This window comes from Myotis daubentonii, chromosome 13, assembly GCF_963259705.1.
Source record: "Myotis daubentonii chromosome 13, mMyoDau2.1, whole genome shotgun sequence".
NCBI lineage: Eukaryota > Metazoa > Chordata > Mammalia > Chiroptera > Vespertilionidae > Myotis > Myotis daubentonii.
The window spans coordinates 33777415-33794008 of NC_081852.1; the positions used below are offsets into that span (position 1 = coordinate 33777415).

Genomic DNA, 16594 nt, shown 5'->3' on the forward strand with positions numbered 1-16594 from the left:
TTCCAACAGAGAACTTTATCAATTGACCGATCATGGGTGTCAGGGGGGACAGACAGACAGAGTGACAGGTCACAGATCAACCGTCATTCCTTCTAAAATAAAAAGGATGACATCTCCCATGAAAATGAAAGTCCTACCAACACTCATTGACTCTGTTAAGAAGATTGTGAAGTCTAAGTTTTGATTCTGTCTGCTGTAGTGTGAGTATTGACAGTGTATCAAAAAGGAGAGAAATAAAGGGGAGAAAAGAAAGGGATGGACTCCCTTGGGGAAAGATTGAATAGGAGCCTTCAGTGAGCCAGGATTAGGAGAAGGAAAAACTATCAGGGCTGATGTTGCCCAGGCACAGGAAGCAAGGCAAATGCGGTGGATGATACACTTTCATAATCCTGGAACTCGTCTAGTCATGCCCTCTCCCAGTCCCTGGGGATTCCTGTTGAAAGAATGAAGCACACATGTACCATACATCTTAGTTCTGCAGGAAAGTAAAGAATAAGCTCACTTCCTTTGCCCAATAACAAGGTCTCTAAGGTGAGGAAGAGAGAAAGTCCTCTACATTTTAGAGAAAATTACCCCACAGAAATGTCAGGCATTAGTTCTTATCTACACTAATAAAAGACAAACATGCAAGTTGACCATACCTTTGCTACACCTTAAGCCACACCCACCAGCTAATCAGAGTGACTATATGCAAATTAACCCAACCAAGATGGCGGACGGCAGCCACGGAGCTGGAGCAAGCAGGAGGCTTGGTTGCCCCAATGATGGAGGAAGCTAAGCTGCCGCGTCGGCTCTGAGCTCCACTCAAAGCAACAAAGTTCCAATTATTGAAGGTAAATAAACCCCAGATACCTGCTGTCAGCCGGCCGTGGCCAAGGAGCTGGACCGAGCAGGAGGCTTCCCTCCCACCCTCCCTGGCCAGCTCTGAGCTCCTCTAAAAGCTACAAAGTTTCAATTATAGAAGGTAAATAAATCCCAGAAAAAAAAGAAAGAAAGAAAGAAAGAAAGAAAGAAAGAAAGAAAGAAAGAAAGAAAGAAAGAAAGAAAGAAAGGAGAGCTGGAAGCTCCCGTTTGTCTGGGTGGCTTGGCCAGCCTGAAAACGGCCCTCAGCCCCTCACCCAGACTGGTCCGGCACCCCTGACCCTAAAGAGGGTGTTGCCAGCCTGAAAACAGCCATCTGCCCCTCACCCAGGCTGGCCAGGCACCCCAGTGGGACCCCCACCCTGATCCGGGACACCGTTCAGGGCAAACCAGCCAGCCCCCACCAATGCACCAGGGCTCTATCCTATATAATAAAAGGGTAATATGCAAACTGACCCTAACAGCAGAACGACTGGGAATGACTGGTCACTATAATATACACTGACCACCAGGGGGCAGACGCTCAATGCAGGAGCTTCCCCCTCGTGGTCAGAGAGCTCCCACAGGGGGAGCTCTGCTCAGCCACAAGGCAGGCTGACGGCTGCCAGTACAGCGGTGGTGGTGGGAGCCTCTCCTGCCTCCTCATCAGTGCTAAGGATGTCCGACTGCAGCTTAGGCCTGCTCCCTGCTGACAAGTGGACATCCCCGTAGAGCTCCCGGGCTGCCAGAGGGATGTCTGATTGCCAGCTTAGGACCAATCCCCTGAGGAGCAGGCCTAAGTTAGGAGGTGGTCATCCCCCGAGGGGTCCCAGACTGCAAGAGGGCACAGGCTGGCCTGAGCCCCCCCCCCCCCCCCCGACACTGAGTGCATAAATTTTTGTGCACCGGACCTCTAGTTAGTAATGAAACAGCAACCCTCCCATGGATCTCTGAATGAATCACACTTTTGGATATCCATTGAAAGATTTGATACATTTGCTAAATGTTCATCTTTTATTTTAATTTTATGTTCTATTTGTTTAAAATGTGTTAGATTGCCACTTAAAACATTATTTTTGTTTCCTCAAAAAGAACACTGTATTCTTTTATTTCATCCTGGTTGTCTACTACAAATTTTAAGTACTATGTTGAATTCAATGTCTGTTAGGCCACTTATGGAAATTAGTAAAAAGAAGGTTTGGTGTCCTCTTGTCTTATGCTGTTACTTACCCAGCTGGGTTAGTCAGAACAGAAGGAGAATACAGCCAATGAATACAGTGACTGTCCAAAATGCAAGCTGACAAAAGACACACAGAGGTAATATTTTACTTACACTCTTTCCTTCCTCACAAGGTGACCTGCAACTGCTTGGCAGAAGAATAGCAATATATTCATTCTCGTCACAGTATTTTGATTTTGCCAAAGCCTTCGTGTCTGCAAAGGTCATTGTAAGAGTGCAACATCAAGTCCAACTACCAGTATTGTACAATGTTCAAATGAACAGTTCAGGGCAGTCCTTGCCCTATCTCCCCACAGCACACCCCTTCATACACATACGCTATCCCAGCCCTCCTACATGAGTCTTGCCAAGTAATCTTTCTTCATAAGCTACTTCTTGTTGCATAGAATACTAAAATTAGAAGGGAATATCTAAAAGCTTTCAAGCTAAATAGGGCTAATCACTATGATTTTTCTCAAGAACAGTTTGGTACAATGAGAAACATTAAACTCTATCTTCCAGGCTCTGAAAAGTAACCTGCTTAAAGATCTATTTTTTGATATGATGATTTATTGATATTACAATATTCCAGGATGGACTATTCCAGCTGGCCAATTCACATAAGATGCTTGAGTGGGTTTCCCCTCAGTTGAGAAAACTCTATGGGATTGGGATCAACCCAGCATAGGCCTTTGCTAGATGGGGAGGCATAAGGCATGGCAAAATAAGGGGAATAAAACATGATTGGAAGCATTCCAGAAAAAAAGTTACTATTTTGACATTACCATAATTTTGTCTCTGGCCTGCCTTGCCATCTATAGCCACGATGATTCTCATGTTCAAAACATTAGCCAAATAGTCGGATGTATGTGTGAATAGACAGTTTTTTGAATTTGTGGTTTTCCCTGAATTGCTTGAGTTTTTATTTTTTAAATCATTCAAAATTGTGTTAATCATTTTAGTGCCAGTTACTGCTCTAAGAAAAGAAAAAGATATTTTTATTATTTAAAGGTATATTGGAGCTTCGATGATTCATGCTTTTATTGCAATGAATTATAAACAGAATGGGCATATTCTTACAAGTGAAAGTAACCTATACTTCACTTTATTAAAATATTCTCTAGGGAAGTATGTCGATATTATTTTGTTATCATAAATCCTTTTTGGGAGTGTGTTGTCTATATTTTGAGTAGGGACAATATTTTTTCTCTTTTGTCAACCAGAAAGTGTATTTCTTTCCAACTAAGAGTATACTTTGTTGCTGCATTTGTGGCATTATAAACAAGTCAGTTATATGATACACATAAAAATTTGTTCTATTTTAGCTGATAAATTATTGTGTAGTTTACAAGTTCTCATATTTTTGGTAACTATCATAAATAGGCTAGCTGTCAAACTCTTTATACATTCTTTAATTTTTAGAGTATTCAAGTTTAAATAAATAAAGTCCATATAGGTTTTAAGGAAGTATAACTTTATTAAGAAAGGTCAAGAAATAATGAAAGACTTATTTATAATTGTTAATTAATTAGTAATATTAATATGATCTTTGATCCAGCAAATACATACTTCCCACAGCCATCTCTCCCCAAGACCTCCCTAAAGAAAAATGGAGGGGTACCCTCTCTGCACATTTTGGGGGAGCAAGTATATAGCAATGTTCGGTAACATTTTTATTGAAATGCTACTTATATACAGAAAAGTATACATCTAGATAAGTAAAACACCCCTATATAGGGAAAAAATATCTATTACAAATATCCCTGATGTACCATCACTCTCTCCTAGTCACAATTGCTCACACACACCTAAGAACTCCACTACAAGAGTCTAACATTATAGATTATTCTTGTCTGTTTTGAAAATATTTTAAGTAACTGAATTAAAGTATCATGTTTTAAATCAGAATCTTAAGAGTTTTATGCACTCTCCACTGTTTTTTAAAAAATATATATTTTATTGATTGTTTACAGAGAGGAAGGGAGATGGATAGAGAGTTAGAAACATCGATAAGAGAGAAACATCGATCAGCTGCCTCCTGCACACTCCCCACTGGGGATGTGCCCGCAACCAAGGTACATGCCCTCGACCAGAATCGAACCTGGGACCCTTGAGTTCACAGGCTGATGCTCTATCCACTGAGCCAAACTGGTTAGAGCATCTCCACTGTTTTTGTTTGTTTATTTGGTTTTTTTTTTATTGAAACTAACTTAGGAGGTTATATGTTCCACAGCCACGTATTTTCTGCTAGTGAAAGAACTCAATAACAATGTATTGTCTTTGTTCAAGGAAATGTTTTGACTTTTATGAACATTGGCTTTTAAGTAAAAGTCCAAGTAATTCACATTTGAATCCAAGGCAAATGTCTGAATGCCTGGCTGTTTGAAATTTGTGAACTAATCATAATGTCAGTGCAGTATACTAAATAAGTTGGTAGAAAGCTTAACTAAATATGTTGTAAAAATCTAAAGTGATTATTGAAGAATGTTAAGTGAATGTAATTTCTAATCAAAAAGTCAAAATGGCCCTGGCCAGTTTTGCTCAGTGGATAGAGCGTTGGTCTGCGGACTAAAGGGTCCCTGGTTTGATTCTGGTCGGGGGCACATGCGTGGGTTGCAGGCTCGATTCCCAGTAGGGGACGTGCAGGAGGCAGCCGACCAATGATTCTTTCATCATTGATGTTTCTACCTCTCTCTCCCTCTTCCTTCCTTTCTCTGAAATCAATTTTTTTTAAAAAAAGACAAAATGGAATTGTAAATTTAGTCACCCAGTCAAATTCTCCAAACCAAATATTTTATTTCTACTTGAGAGTTAAATTTTGAATTACAAATAAAGGGTTAAGGGATCTCCATGAACCCTGGGTAGCTGGGTAGACTTGCCACTATTTCAGTCAGATAACCAGCCTGCTATTATTAGGAAAGGCAACCTTGAGACATTTCATTCTTTGTGTGTGGAAAGCTTTACTGATAGCAAGGGATGTGGTGTCCGGGAAAAGGACAGAGAATATTGACTGTGAAGAGGCATATGATAAAAGAAGTAATAGATCAGAGCCCTAGGGCCTGAGACAAGTTGAAAATTATTGAAGGGTTTTAATGAAATAACTGAAATCACCTGGTTATCATGTAACCAAAACACTAAATTGCAATCAGGGAACAGGCTACAGGCACGGTTGGAAGCTGACAGAGCAATTCAAGTGATCCAGGTGAAAATGATAATAGGTGAGATCAAGATGGTGACGGTGGAAGGGGTGAGTAGTGAGATCCTGCATATATTTTAAAGTTATCGTCAATAAGAAGTCTTTCTTGATTACATGTGAGTTATGAAAAGAAGCAAGGGGTGCAGGTGACCTCCAGGTTCTTGGCTTGAGCAAGTGTGAAAGAATAGAGCTGCTATCAAGTGGGAAGACTGTGGAGCAGGCTTGTGATGGGGAAGATGAGAACTTCATTTTCACAGAGGTTACATTTGAAATGTTTATTAGATATCTAGGCAGAGTTGCTATGTACTCAGTTGGATATAGACTCTGGAGTTTCGAGGAGAGGTTCAGGCTGGAGATGTATATTGGGAGTTGTGTTACTAACATTTTTAAGGCCATGAGAAGAGAAGACTGCCCAGACCTGACTTTAAGAATTTGGAAAGAAAGAGTAGAATCCAGCACTTGAAAATGAAAAGAAATACATAATAATGTAGAAAGAAAAGCAAGAGAAAAGTTGTCATGAAAGCCTAGTGAATCAAGTTTTATATGCAGGCCAAGTAAGATAAAGTTTGAAAGTAAATATTACTTTAGCAATGTAGGAATCACTGGTGATTTTGACAAGAAAAGCCGTGTTTGAGTGGTGCGGGCAAAAGCCTGACTGAAGTTGACTTAGAAAAAATTGTGAAGCGTGAGTATCGACAAAATAAGATGAAAAAAGTGGGCACTATAGGTGCACAATAAATAAAACCCCTGACTTTCTAGGAAAAAGTGATTCCTTTATTTTTTTCCTAGAATTTACTTAAATATCTTGATCTGTCTCATTTCCTCTTTCCTTCCTCCCCCCAAATTATTATATCTACTTGACAGACCTCATATTAGAGATTGTGGAATTTAAGTTGCTCGCCAAGCCAGCAGGGAAAAAGTTATTCTGTATTCTGTCCTCTTGAGCTAAGAGATTATTATTACTTGTTGTTTTAAATTGAAAATGGAATGGTTTGTCTCTTTCAATGTTTTCCCTCCAAAGTAACTAGGTAGTGTAATTTTTATTCTTCTGCTTGTTTGGCTTAAGTTTCACTTTGGTCTTATTTTACTGAAAATGGGACTCATGCCCAGAAATTCTCCAAACAAAAGCTGGCTTTTAAATATATTTAACTTGTAACTGCAGACTTTATAGATATAAATAACATTATAGGATGAAATTATTTTTTAAAATACCACCTTGTTTCACTTGACCTGCTTTTTATACTTATCTCACACACTCGTGGTTACAGTAGAACAAATTAAGTTAGATTTTTATGAATTCCTATTTATATTACATCAAAGAAGAGTATTGGCTGAAAGATTTGATACATGGGGCCATTAAAGAGCAAAGTATAATAATATTAACTTGTTTTAAGTGCTGTATTTAAACTCTAATTCTATCTGGAGTATCTATGTTATTAATATTTTTCCTACCACTAATCTCTCCCATCATCTTACATTTGGATATTCATTTATATTCTCTGAATTAGAGAAACATGTGGTGAATTTCCCTGTATAGGTGTCATGAATCAGGACACCTGTGTCTGGGCCCTCGTCTTTCATTTACTTACAGACAGTGGGGCCTTGAACATAAAACCAACTGTTTGCTTCTCCATCATAACAAAAGTATGTTTTCACATTTAGAGGCAAAATAGCATAGAGGTTAATTAAGACTGTGGACTTTGGAGACCGATATCTGACAAGCACCTCTGAAACACCTAACACAGGACAAACCATGTAGTAGCAAACCAAAAATATTAGTCATATTAACAACAAACTGATGTTAGGGCAGTAACAGGCAGAGCTTTCATAAGGTGTTTTTAAAGATAAGGGGGGTTAGATTCTTTTCGTCTAATTTGACTTTTATTTCTGTTTTATTGACTCGTTTTCATCATGAAAACAATATGTTTGTGTGTTTTATTTTGTTTTTGGCTTCCCAGCTGGTAGTAAAAATTAACAACGCATGTGCTGACTGTAAAAACAAAACAAAAAACCATACTAGTATGAGCTGACTGTAACAATATCAGCCTCTTTCATGTTTTAGAATGTTTTCTGCTTTCCCCTCACCATTCATACATTGTGTTTGTGTGTGTTTATTGAGGGAAGGGGACAAGTGGTCAATTCTGTTACTTTCCATAGCATTATTCGTATGTCCAGGATATGAGATAATGGCTTGTGGACTAGAGACAAAATAAAGGGATAGAGGGGGAAAAAAATGTCTTGTGCAGAAGGATCTGCATATGAACTGATCCCGCTTTAATCAGATCAAGGTCATTGGGTTGGGACCTCATATGGACCAATTAATTTCATTTACTGTAAAAGTGATGTTTTCTAAGCATGGACTATCTCTTGTCCTGGTTAACTGTGTTCAAAAGCCTGTTGTATGTCACAGAGGTCACTCCCAGAAGAGCTCCCATGCACACATTAATCACAGCCACTGGTTGTAGAATGAGCGTATCCATATGTATGTTGTCAGGAGCAATATGGTTATGTGTGAAGAATGCATGATTCTAGAAATGGCTACACATTACTTCAGTATAGTTGTCCTTAGTGCCGAACTCATAAACCTTTTGTGCACTGGGCCACTTTGGCAATCTGCTGCCAAGTGAAAATTTAAATGAATAAAGTAAACTATATAACCTTAAAATGGAAATCTAATATATTGAAATAGAGTTATCAAAGATTCATTTTTTCACAATGCTTTATAGAACATTATTTCACAATGGGTTTAATAATTACCATAATTTCAAAATATTATATGCATAAATTTATATTTCAGAGTATAGCTTCAATACTAACAATAATGTGATGTGATAATGTAATTTTTCTTGATGCAAAGTCGCCAGTGCTTTCAAACACCACTGTGATTGTTACCTACCCTCTTAAGTGATGAAAATGCTAAATTGCAGTGAGAATTATCTTCTGGAGACCTTGCTATAGGCTCTGGATTAAATAATCTATTTAACCTAGAAAAGCACTCCAGGGTTTAATATAAAGGATTTAACTTTTACATTGAGTCGATTTCAAAATACAACTATTGCAACAACTGGGAAAACATCAATAAAAGTTTATGAAAAATACTTTGAATCTATTTCAGTAAATTTGCATACTATTGACTTACGTCACTGATTTCTCCTAAAGTTTGAAGTCAATTGTGATGAAATCTTCCCTTAAAAAAAAAAAAAAGTTGGAATGCATGATTCTAGAAAAGGCTATACATTACTTCAGTATGATTGTATAGTAATATACGGTTTTTTAAAAAAAGAATAGCAAAGGTTGGTGTTTCCCACTCACAAAATGATCATATGGAGATTTTCTAGGAAAATTTCTTAGAAATATAAATTGTCATCATTTAAAAAACTAAACAGAAGAAATACAAGAAAACATATTTCTAATACATAAATATTAATTTTACTTGAATAACATTGCTAGCTAAATATATTTGAAATTCTACAAGTATTAAAATATTTTATTGAAATTATCTCTGTTCCTTATGAGAGCTCAAATAAGGCCTAAATATATTAATTTTATATAGAATTATGAATTATTGGGGGCTTAATCATTAGTGTGGAATGAGAAGACATGGAAGAGATAAAAATAAGTATCATACTTTGACTAATGAATCTTTTTTTGTCTTTTATTTAAATATTTCGTCAGCAATTTACTGAAACATCTTCACTTCTCAATTTTATGTCTAAGTGCATGTAAGCAGTTATCTCCTAACACTTATGTAGTGACAGCTGCAATAATTTATTGCAATTATTATTGTTATTATTTTTTAAAAGAATACACTGATTTTGATGACAAAAGACCAAAAAATTGATGAAACCATTTCCTCATTGGTTTTCTAAGTCCCTCTTACTTTCAAAGCATTTCTTCTTTCTGTAATGATACCAGTTCAAAAGCGATTCCCCATTCAGTGGTTCTCAACCTGTGGGTCGCGATCCCTTTGGCGGTCAAACGACCCTTTCACAGGGGTCGCCTAAGACCATCCTGCATATCAGATATTTACATTACGATTCATAACAGTAGCAACATTACAATTATGAAGTAGCAACGAAAATAATTTTATGGTTGGGTCACAACATGAAGAACTATATTTAAAGGGCCAGAAGGTTGAGAACCACTGCAAAAGTGACACTCAGAAAGATCCCATCACTTAGAATTTTTAAACCTGTTTTTATTCTTTTCTAGGCTGAACAGGACAATGGTCATCCTCTCCCTGCCTTTGCCAGTCTACATATTGAAATACTGGATGAGAACAATCAGAGCCCGTATTTCACGATGCCCAGTTATCAAGGCTACATCCTAGAATCTGCCCCAGTGGGATCAACTATTTCCGACAGTGTAAATTTGACCACCCCTCTAAGAATTGTGGTTCTAGACAAGGACATAGAAGATGTAAGTTAAATGTAAATTTTGCTCATTTTGTTAACATGTCTCTTGTTATATTTATGTCAACAAGAAATGTTATAAAAACCTGGTTACATGAGCTATAGGATAGAGAAAAAATATAAATGAGAGTCTTATTATTGTCATTTAATTCTATATCAAAGATAAGATTTAACAGGTATGTTTAATTCAGCTGCTGTTTTTTCTCAGTTTACAGATACTCAGTATAAGGAAGAAAATGAATGTTTCTTCAGTAGTTTGCTAAATTATCAGGGCACATTTGTTTATTCATATGGGTTAAAACAGTTTACATAATTGCTAATAGGGAAAAATTATGGCATTATGCAATAAGTACAAAAAAAATATCATGCTGGCAGTTCTGGAATGGGATTTGGGGGACTTTTCTGATAGTATGTTATTACAAAAAAAAAAAAAACATTTGAGGCAGCTGACTTGCTTACACTTCTGTCAGTAACTGTGATGCTAACTCCACTCCACTCATCATTGCCCTCTGTTTTTCTGGCACTGATACTAGCCACATAAATGGGAAATGGTCCTGACTGGGTAGATCATAGTATTTTGCCTTTTTAGCCAGAGTAATTGCTTTGAATGGTGGGCAGAAAATCTATACCACGCCAGTCAGAGTCCTCCCAAGAAATGAAAGACTGCAAAAAAAGAAAGAAAGAAAGAAAGAAAGAAAGAATCTGGAAGACTTTAGCATTAAAGAAGTGCGAATGAACCTGAAGCCATTGGAGCCATGCTTGCTGACATCATAGAGAAAATCTGTTATCGCTGAGAAAGAATGAAGCCTGACAGAATTCTATTGGGTTTCTGTGTTTTTCTGTTTTGTTTTGCTTTTAGGTTATGATTTCCCCAAAGCTATACTAATCCTAAAGATATTCCTTTGATTCTGTGACTACGACAGCATTTTCCAGTGTACCTTTTTTTTTTTTAGACATACTGGACATTTGATTTGTCACTTACAACTCAAAAAGCCCTGGTCGGCACTGTGTCCCTCTCCAGTTGTGTTGTCCAGTAGAACTTTTGTGATCATGAAAATGTTCTGTGGCCACGCTATTGGACAGGACAGGTCTTGATTGTCCCTGAAATCTCATCACGTGGAGCTTTTTTTATCAGTTTAGTAAAAAAGAGGACACTTTCAGATTTGTTTTCTCCTGGGGGAAACTCCTGGGTTTAAAACCTTTAGAAAGCAGCACCTAGAATTCTGCTGGATTTAATGCCAGTTAAGCTCTTAACTCCCCTGAGCTGTTTCCAAGGGGTGGGACAGCAAGGGGTGGTCCTTAGGCGTTTGTATTCTGGAGTGAGTCAGCCCTGGGTCTGATTTCTGGTTTTATCACAATAGCTGTATAATACTGTGACCACCAATTGCCCCCATTTTATCCAATCACCTCTGATCCAAAAGGTATATGGTGGTAACCACTACTTCCTTGACCTGTTCCTTCATTTGGGGCTGGAGGGGCTGGGCTTGGAGAGTAACTTTTCCTTATGTGCTGCCATGTACAGGGACAGAAGCATGATTAATATGTTGTGTAAAAGAGTCAAGTAATTAAATAATGTGTGTCTGGCCACTTATTTATTATTTAAGCCCATCTTTTATCTAAAATTACCTACAGTGAATACTTGTCATTAGGTGCCCAGAAAGTAAGCAAATATGTCTAATCCCAAAGTGACAAAGATTTTTTTAAATATCCTATATAGTTTCTTTATATTTATAATTTAAATAAGCTTATAGAATGAGTATATCCAACATATACATCAAAATCCTAATTATATAGAATTAACTGTTTCACAATATGGCCCATACCTTGGTTGGGCAACTAATTCTTAGAAAGCTCTTTATATAGAGTTAAAAACAGCCTTTTTGTAACTCATCCATTATTCCTTATCTCTTCCATTTGTCAGCACACAGAATAAATCTACAAAATGGTCATTAATGTGTTTGAAGATGGGTTTATGCCCTTCTGAATCATTTCTTTTTCCAGGTCAAACAGTCTGTAAATCTTAAAATAAAATATGGTCAGTATGAGGTTAAAGATTTCAATTAACAACATAAAACTTCAAGGCCTTTTTCACTCACGGGCAAGAATTTTACTCTATGGTAAAATCTTGCTGATTTTGAGTCAGAGTTAGTAAAATTAATCAAAATAGGGACAGCAGTTTAAGGATATAGACAGAGACAGTTCCCCTCATAGAGGTGTCAGCAACGGAAATGGAGAATAAGCATCAGGCAGGAAAAGAGAAGTCCTCACAGCAGGAGTTGGCTCTCCAGAGTTGCTCCAGAGCAGCCACGCCTAAAGACAAATGCCAAGCACAGGTCAGACTTGGATTTATTTGTCCAAAAATTAAGTGGAGTTCCTTTCTTCAAATGTGTGTAAAGTTAAGACAAGGTTTTAAGAAATAGTAACAGAGATTGATGAGTTGTGGTGTTATTCACAGAATATATTTTGAGTCAGAAGGGTCACTGTGAAAATGAAAAAAAGTAAACAAAATGTTTTTACTAATGTTTCTTTTCTACAGACATTAGAGATATAAACATACAGATATGAGAATCATAATTAAATATTTTAAGTACTCTTCACAGTTTTAAAATAGTTTAGAATATAGGTATAACGGTAATGCACAAGATTTTTTGAGTCATGTCTGAGACCACCAAGTTTCCAGTGGCAGAACCATTGAAAGTTGATTATTTAATTTTGGTTATAAAAAGATAACAGGGAATAGTAATAAAAAGAGGTTACACTTGTAGATTCACTTATAATTTCATGTCAATTCACATCCCTAAATATAGTGTTATTTCAAAATAAAGGTATCTTTGGAATCTAATACAATACAGCATCAAAGATATATGTTTTATAAATATTACTATACTATCATGTATGTTATGTTTCTTTTTCAGAATATTAAGGAATGACTATTCCTTGGAAAAAGTTGTTACTTTAAATGTACTAACTAGAAAAAGTGTTTTATTTATTTTTATTTTATTTGTTTGTTTGCTTGTTTGTTTGTTTTATTAGTGTATACCTGTATGCCACATCTCAGTTTGTGGTTATTTATATTTACATTTTTTATTTCATATTTAATTTGCACATAGGTTCCACCTGGTGGAGTTCCTGTAGGTACTAGGTGTTGATTTTGTGTTTGTTCTTTTGTTAATTGCTGTGGTTTGATTTCTTGTTCTTTTCCTGTTCAATTAAAACAAGTAGGCAATTACTTGTAATCACCTACAAAAATGTCTATAACTACTTTAAATATATATGCATATAGGTTTAAACTAAGTATATTTACATTATATTATAGTTTTAGTACTATGAAATTGTGTAGAATCCAAGTTGCAAGTGACTTAAAGATTATTTAATTATTAAATGATCTTTTAGTCCATGACAAACCTTGATAATTCATCACTGCATCCTTTCTGAAAGCTTGTAATGTTGGAGTCAAACCCTTTTCAACAAGGAACCTCAGAAAATTACTATCAACTGATTCGAATTGGAAGATGAGATAAAATTTTTTTGTCATTTTTGTATTTTGGTTTGTAACTTATGTGTGTACATAAGTATGCATGTATATATGTGTGCATATATGTGTTTCTGTGTTGCATGTGCATATATATGAGAATGCATATAATCTTGTGTGTGTATGTGATATATTTTGGTGCCCATTGATTTCAAATGCAATGGTCTTTCCATATGTAAACATACTTCTACTCTATATGACTAAATTTAAAAATTTTTACAGTCATCCCTTTGTTTATATTTGCAATGTAGATATGTTTACTTTTTTCATTTATATTTTTGGGCTGTGAGAGAATATGAGCTTTTTTACCCTCCAGAAAATAATACACAAACCACTGAAGTAATATGTCATACTTTTAGTGTATATTAAATGTATACTTTAGAGTAAAATAGTATTATCTTATGTTAGGGGGGGGGGAAGAACATTTATTAATCAGCCTTCTGTGCACATATCGATTTAGAAAACTAATATTTACTTTAAATAAATTAATAGACACAGGACTGCATAAAATTTACTGTCCCCATCAGGATATTAAGCCAGAGCATTATCTGCTTATGAGGGTCCATTTACACTCATAACATGCCATAACTTAAACTAGCATTATCTTTACAAATAAATCTAAAATATTAAATTTGAGTGATAATTGGCTGAACATTTCCCAACCTGCCTTCTTAAGTTTTGTACTTAAAGAAATACACAGATATTCACCAATGACATCTATGTATGCAATACATAGATACAAAAAAATTACTATTTTAAATATTCATAAATATCAAAAGCTATATTTTAATCAGAGATGAACTATGCAGAATAGATTATTATCTATTAAATACACATTGTACAATACTTCTCTACATAAACAAGTAAGCTGCAGTTCCTGGAAATGCTATTTTAGTCTCTAGCTAGTTATTATAAAAGGATCCAAGAAATGGAGACAATTAAATTATCAAAAGTCTTTAATGTTTCTGGTTATCAATTATGAGAGAGTCTGTTTATGGAGTCCTGGTGTTTATTTCATCTTCAAATGGGAAGTATTTGACAAAGAAACTCTGTGGCTTTCATAAAATCTGTACAATGAGTGGCCTTATTTTCACACACCATATTACACTAGCCTTGTACATATGCACTGCTTCACAACTCAACATTCATTGTAGTATTGCGTTATCATAATATCTGACATTAAAAAATGCTTAAAACATAAGGTGAGTATTTAAATTAATATCTAACAAAATTATCTAACAAAAGTAGAGAATGACTGAAGGATTTGAATAACGGGAAAGGAGTGAATATTTGGTAAGCAAGTCACATAGTAATACTTGCTCAGCTTGGGTTAATAGTATACAGGTAAGAGTAAAGGAAGCCGTCCTAACTGTGTTCATTGGCACAATTATTGCTACATGCAGACAACAGAAAAAAACAAAAACAAACAACAACAATAAAAAAAACACTGTTAATTTGAAAACCTTGTAATTACATAAAATCAAGAATAAACACTAAAGAATGGCACTCATACTTATTTAGTTTTTATTCATTGAAACTGCATGCTAATAGTTTTGATTTTTAAAATATAATTGAATTTTATGATTGATTAAAGTATAAAAAAAGAATCCTCAAAATTTAATTCAAATATGTTTATTTGGAAATAATTTGTAATTTCATTTTCTAAATAAATTAACTTTTTATTAGCTGACATATTTGATTAATTAAAATACCCCATTTTCTACCCATGCTGTGCTATTTGAGTCATGACATTGAAATAAAAACAATGAAGTGCCTATTTGAAAGGATCAGTGTAAGTCTTCTTGACCTTTTACATCTCTTAACAACTTATTATTTTATAACTAGACCAATGGAAATTTTCTGTAGTATTAATTTATTTTATTCTAGAATAAATGGAGCACACTGACCTTATATCAAAATCATGAACAGAAAAGCTACCATGATGTATCTAAGTAACAGCTTGTATAAGATATAATGATTATACAATTTGTGTCAGGTTCAAATAAAACCATTCATTTCAAAGTTATTTGAAATAAATACATATTGAAATTTAAGATATATAAAATATATTGTGGATTAAATTATGCACACTTTTTAACGTGCATTTCAACTTCTCATTTCTACATAGAATTTTCTTAAGTGTGAGCTCTATTTTTCTCAAATTAGCATGTGTTTAATGATTCTAAGCTCTCTACTGTGCCCTCAGGCCTTGATACCAGATTTAGAAAAGCAATCTATGATATTAAATTAGATTTCACATTATACTATGCATAATATTTTAAAAGTTGCCATAATCTATGAAAACACCTTACCTTCCTGCATACCTTCTTGCTGTTTTTATAGCCTTCCTGATAATCCCACCTCACAGTATTCCCCTTTGACTTGCCCACCTGCCCTCCTATCCCACTATGCAGACACCAATCCAAACCTCCTACTTCATATCCTGTTCTCGCTCTGCACAGCAGACCTCAAAGCCTTCCATTTCAGGGATGGCAGTCAGATTGTGAAGGGCTTCCAATTCTTAGTTAACGATCTCCCTTTTGAACTTTTGCAATCACTTCATCTTTATGTAGTTATTTTTTCCTAGACTCTTTTATCAGACACATGCAGTGAATTCATATATTTTCAATCTATTAATCTGAAATAAGTTAATTAAAATAAGCATGTTTCCCCTTGGAGAATTTTTGCAGCATTAAATAAAACAAGCATGATATTTATAGATAATAAATTATACATAACTAATTTTATTTTAAATTAAATATAGGAACAGTATAATAATATGCATATGTGCAGATTAAATATCATATGTGCATATGCACAGCTAAAACTGCTCCATTTTCCTTTTTTTGCATTTCTTATTTTTTGAGCCCAGTGAAGTTCTGAAAAATATTTACATTAAATAAACAATAAGACTATATTTAATTGGATTGTTTTCTACTTTATCCTTCTTTCTACAATTTTCCTTGTTATTCACATTAATTTTACTAGTATTTATTTTATTAGTTGGTTTTCCACAAAATTAACCGTTGTGTTTGGACTTTTTAGCTTAATGATGAGTAAATATTTAGTGAAATCTCTTTTTTTTTCTTTAGAATTCCTCAAGATGGTTATGCTTATTTTGTAATAAATTTGAAAAATTGTATTTCAGGTAATGAATTCATAGCTGTATCAATTAGTCAACGATTTAAATAACAGCCTTTTTCCCCCCCCAAAGACGAAAGACCCAGAGCTTCACCTTTTCCTGAATGACTACACCTCCGTGTTCACCATCACACCAACTGGAATCACCCGCTTCCTCACCTTACTGCAGCCAGTGGACAGGGAGGAACAGGACACTTACATCTTCTCGGTAAAGAGACTTTTGTGTAGATACATATGTAGCAGCACATGATGTC

The 16594-nt window shown here is 35.2% G+C and overlaps 1 protein-coding gene across 2 annotated transcripts in view; it reads left to right on the plus strand.

Moving 5' to 3' along the window:
- Positions 1–16594, plus strand: part of PCDH15 (protocadherin related 15) — a 681342-nt gene that overhangs the window by 401747 nt on the left and 263001 nt on the right. For both annotated transcript variants that reach the window (XM_059662693.1, XM_059662692.1), the window contains exons 11-12: positions 9468–9674; positions 16414–16548. In XM_059662693.1, the coding sequence (XP_059518676.1) occupies positions 9468–9674; positions 16414–16548 (342 nt within the window). The remainder of the gene's footprint in view (positions 1–9467; positions 9675–16413; positions 16549–16594) is intronic.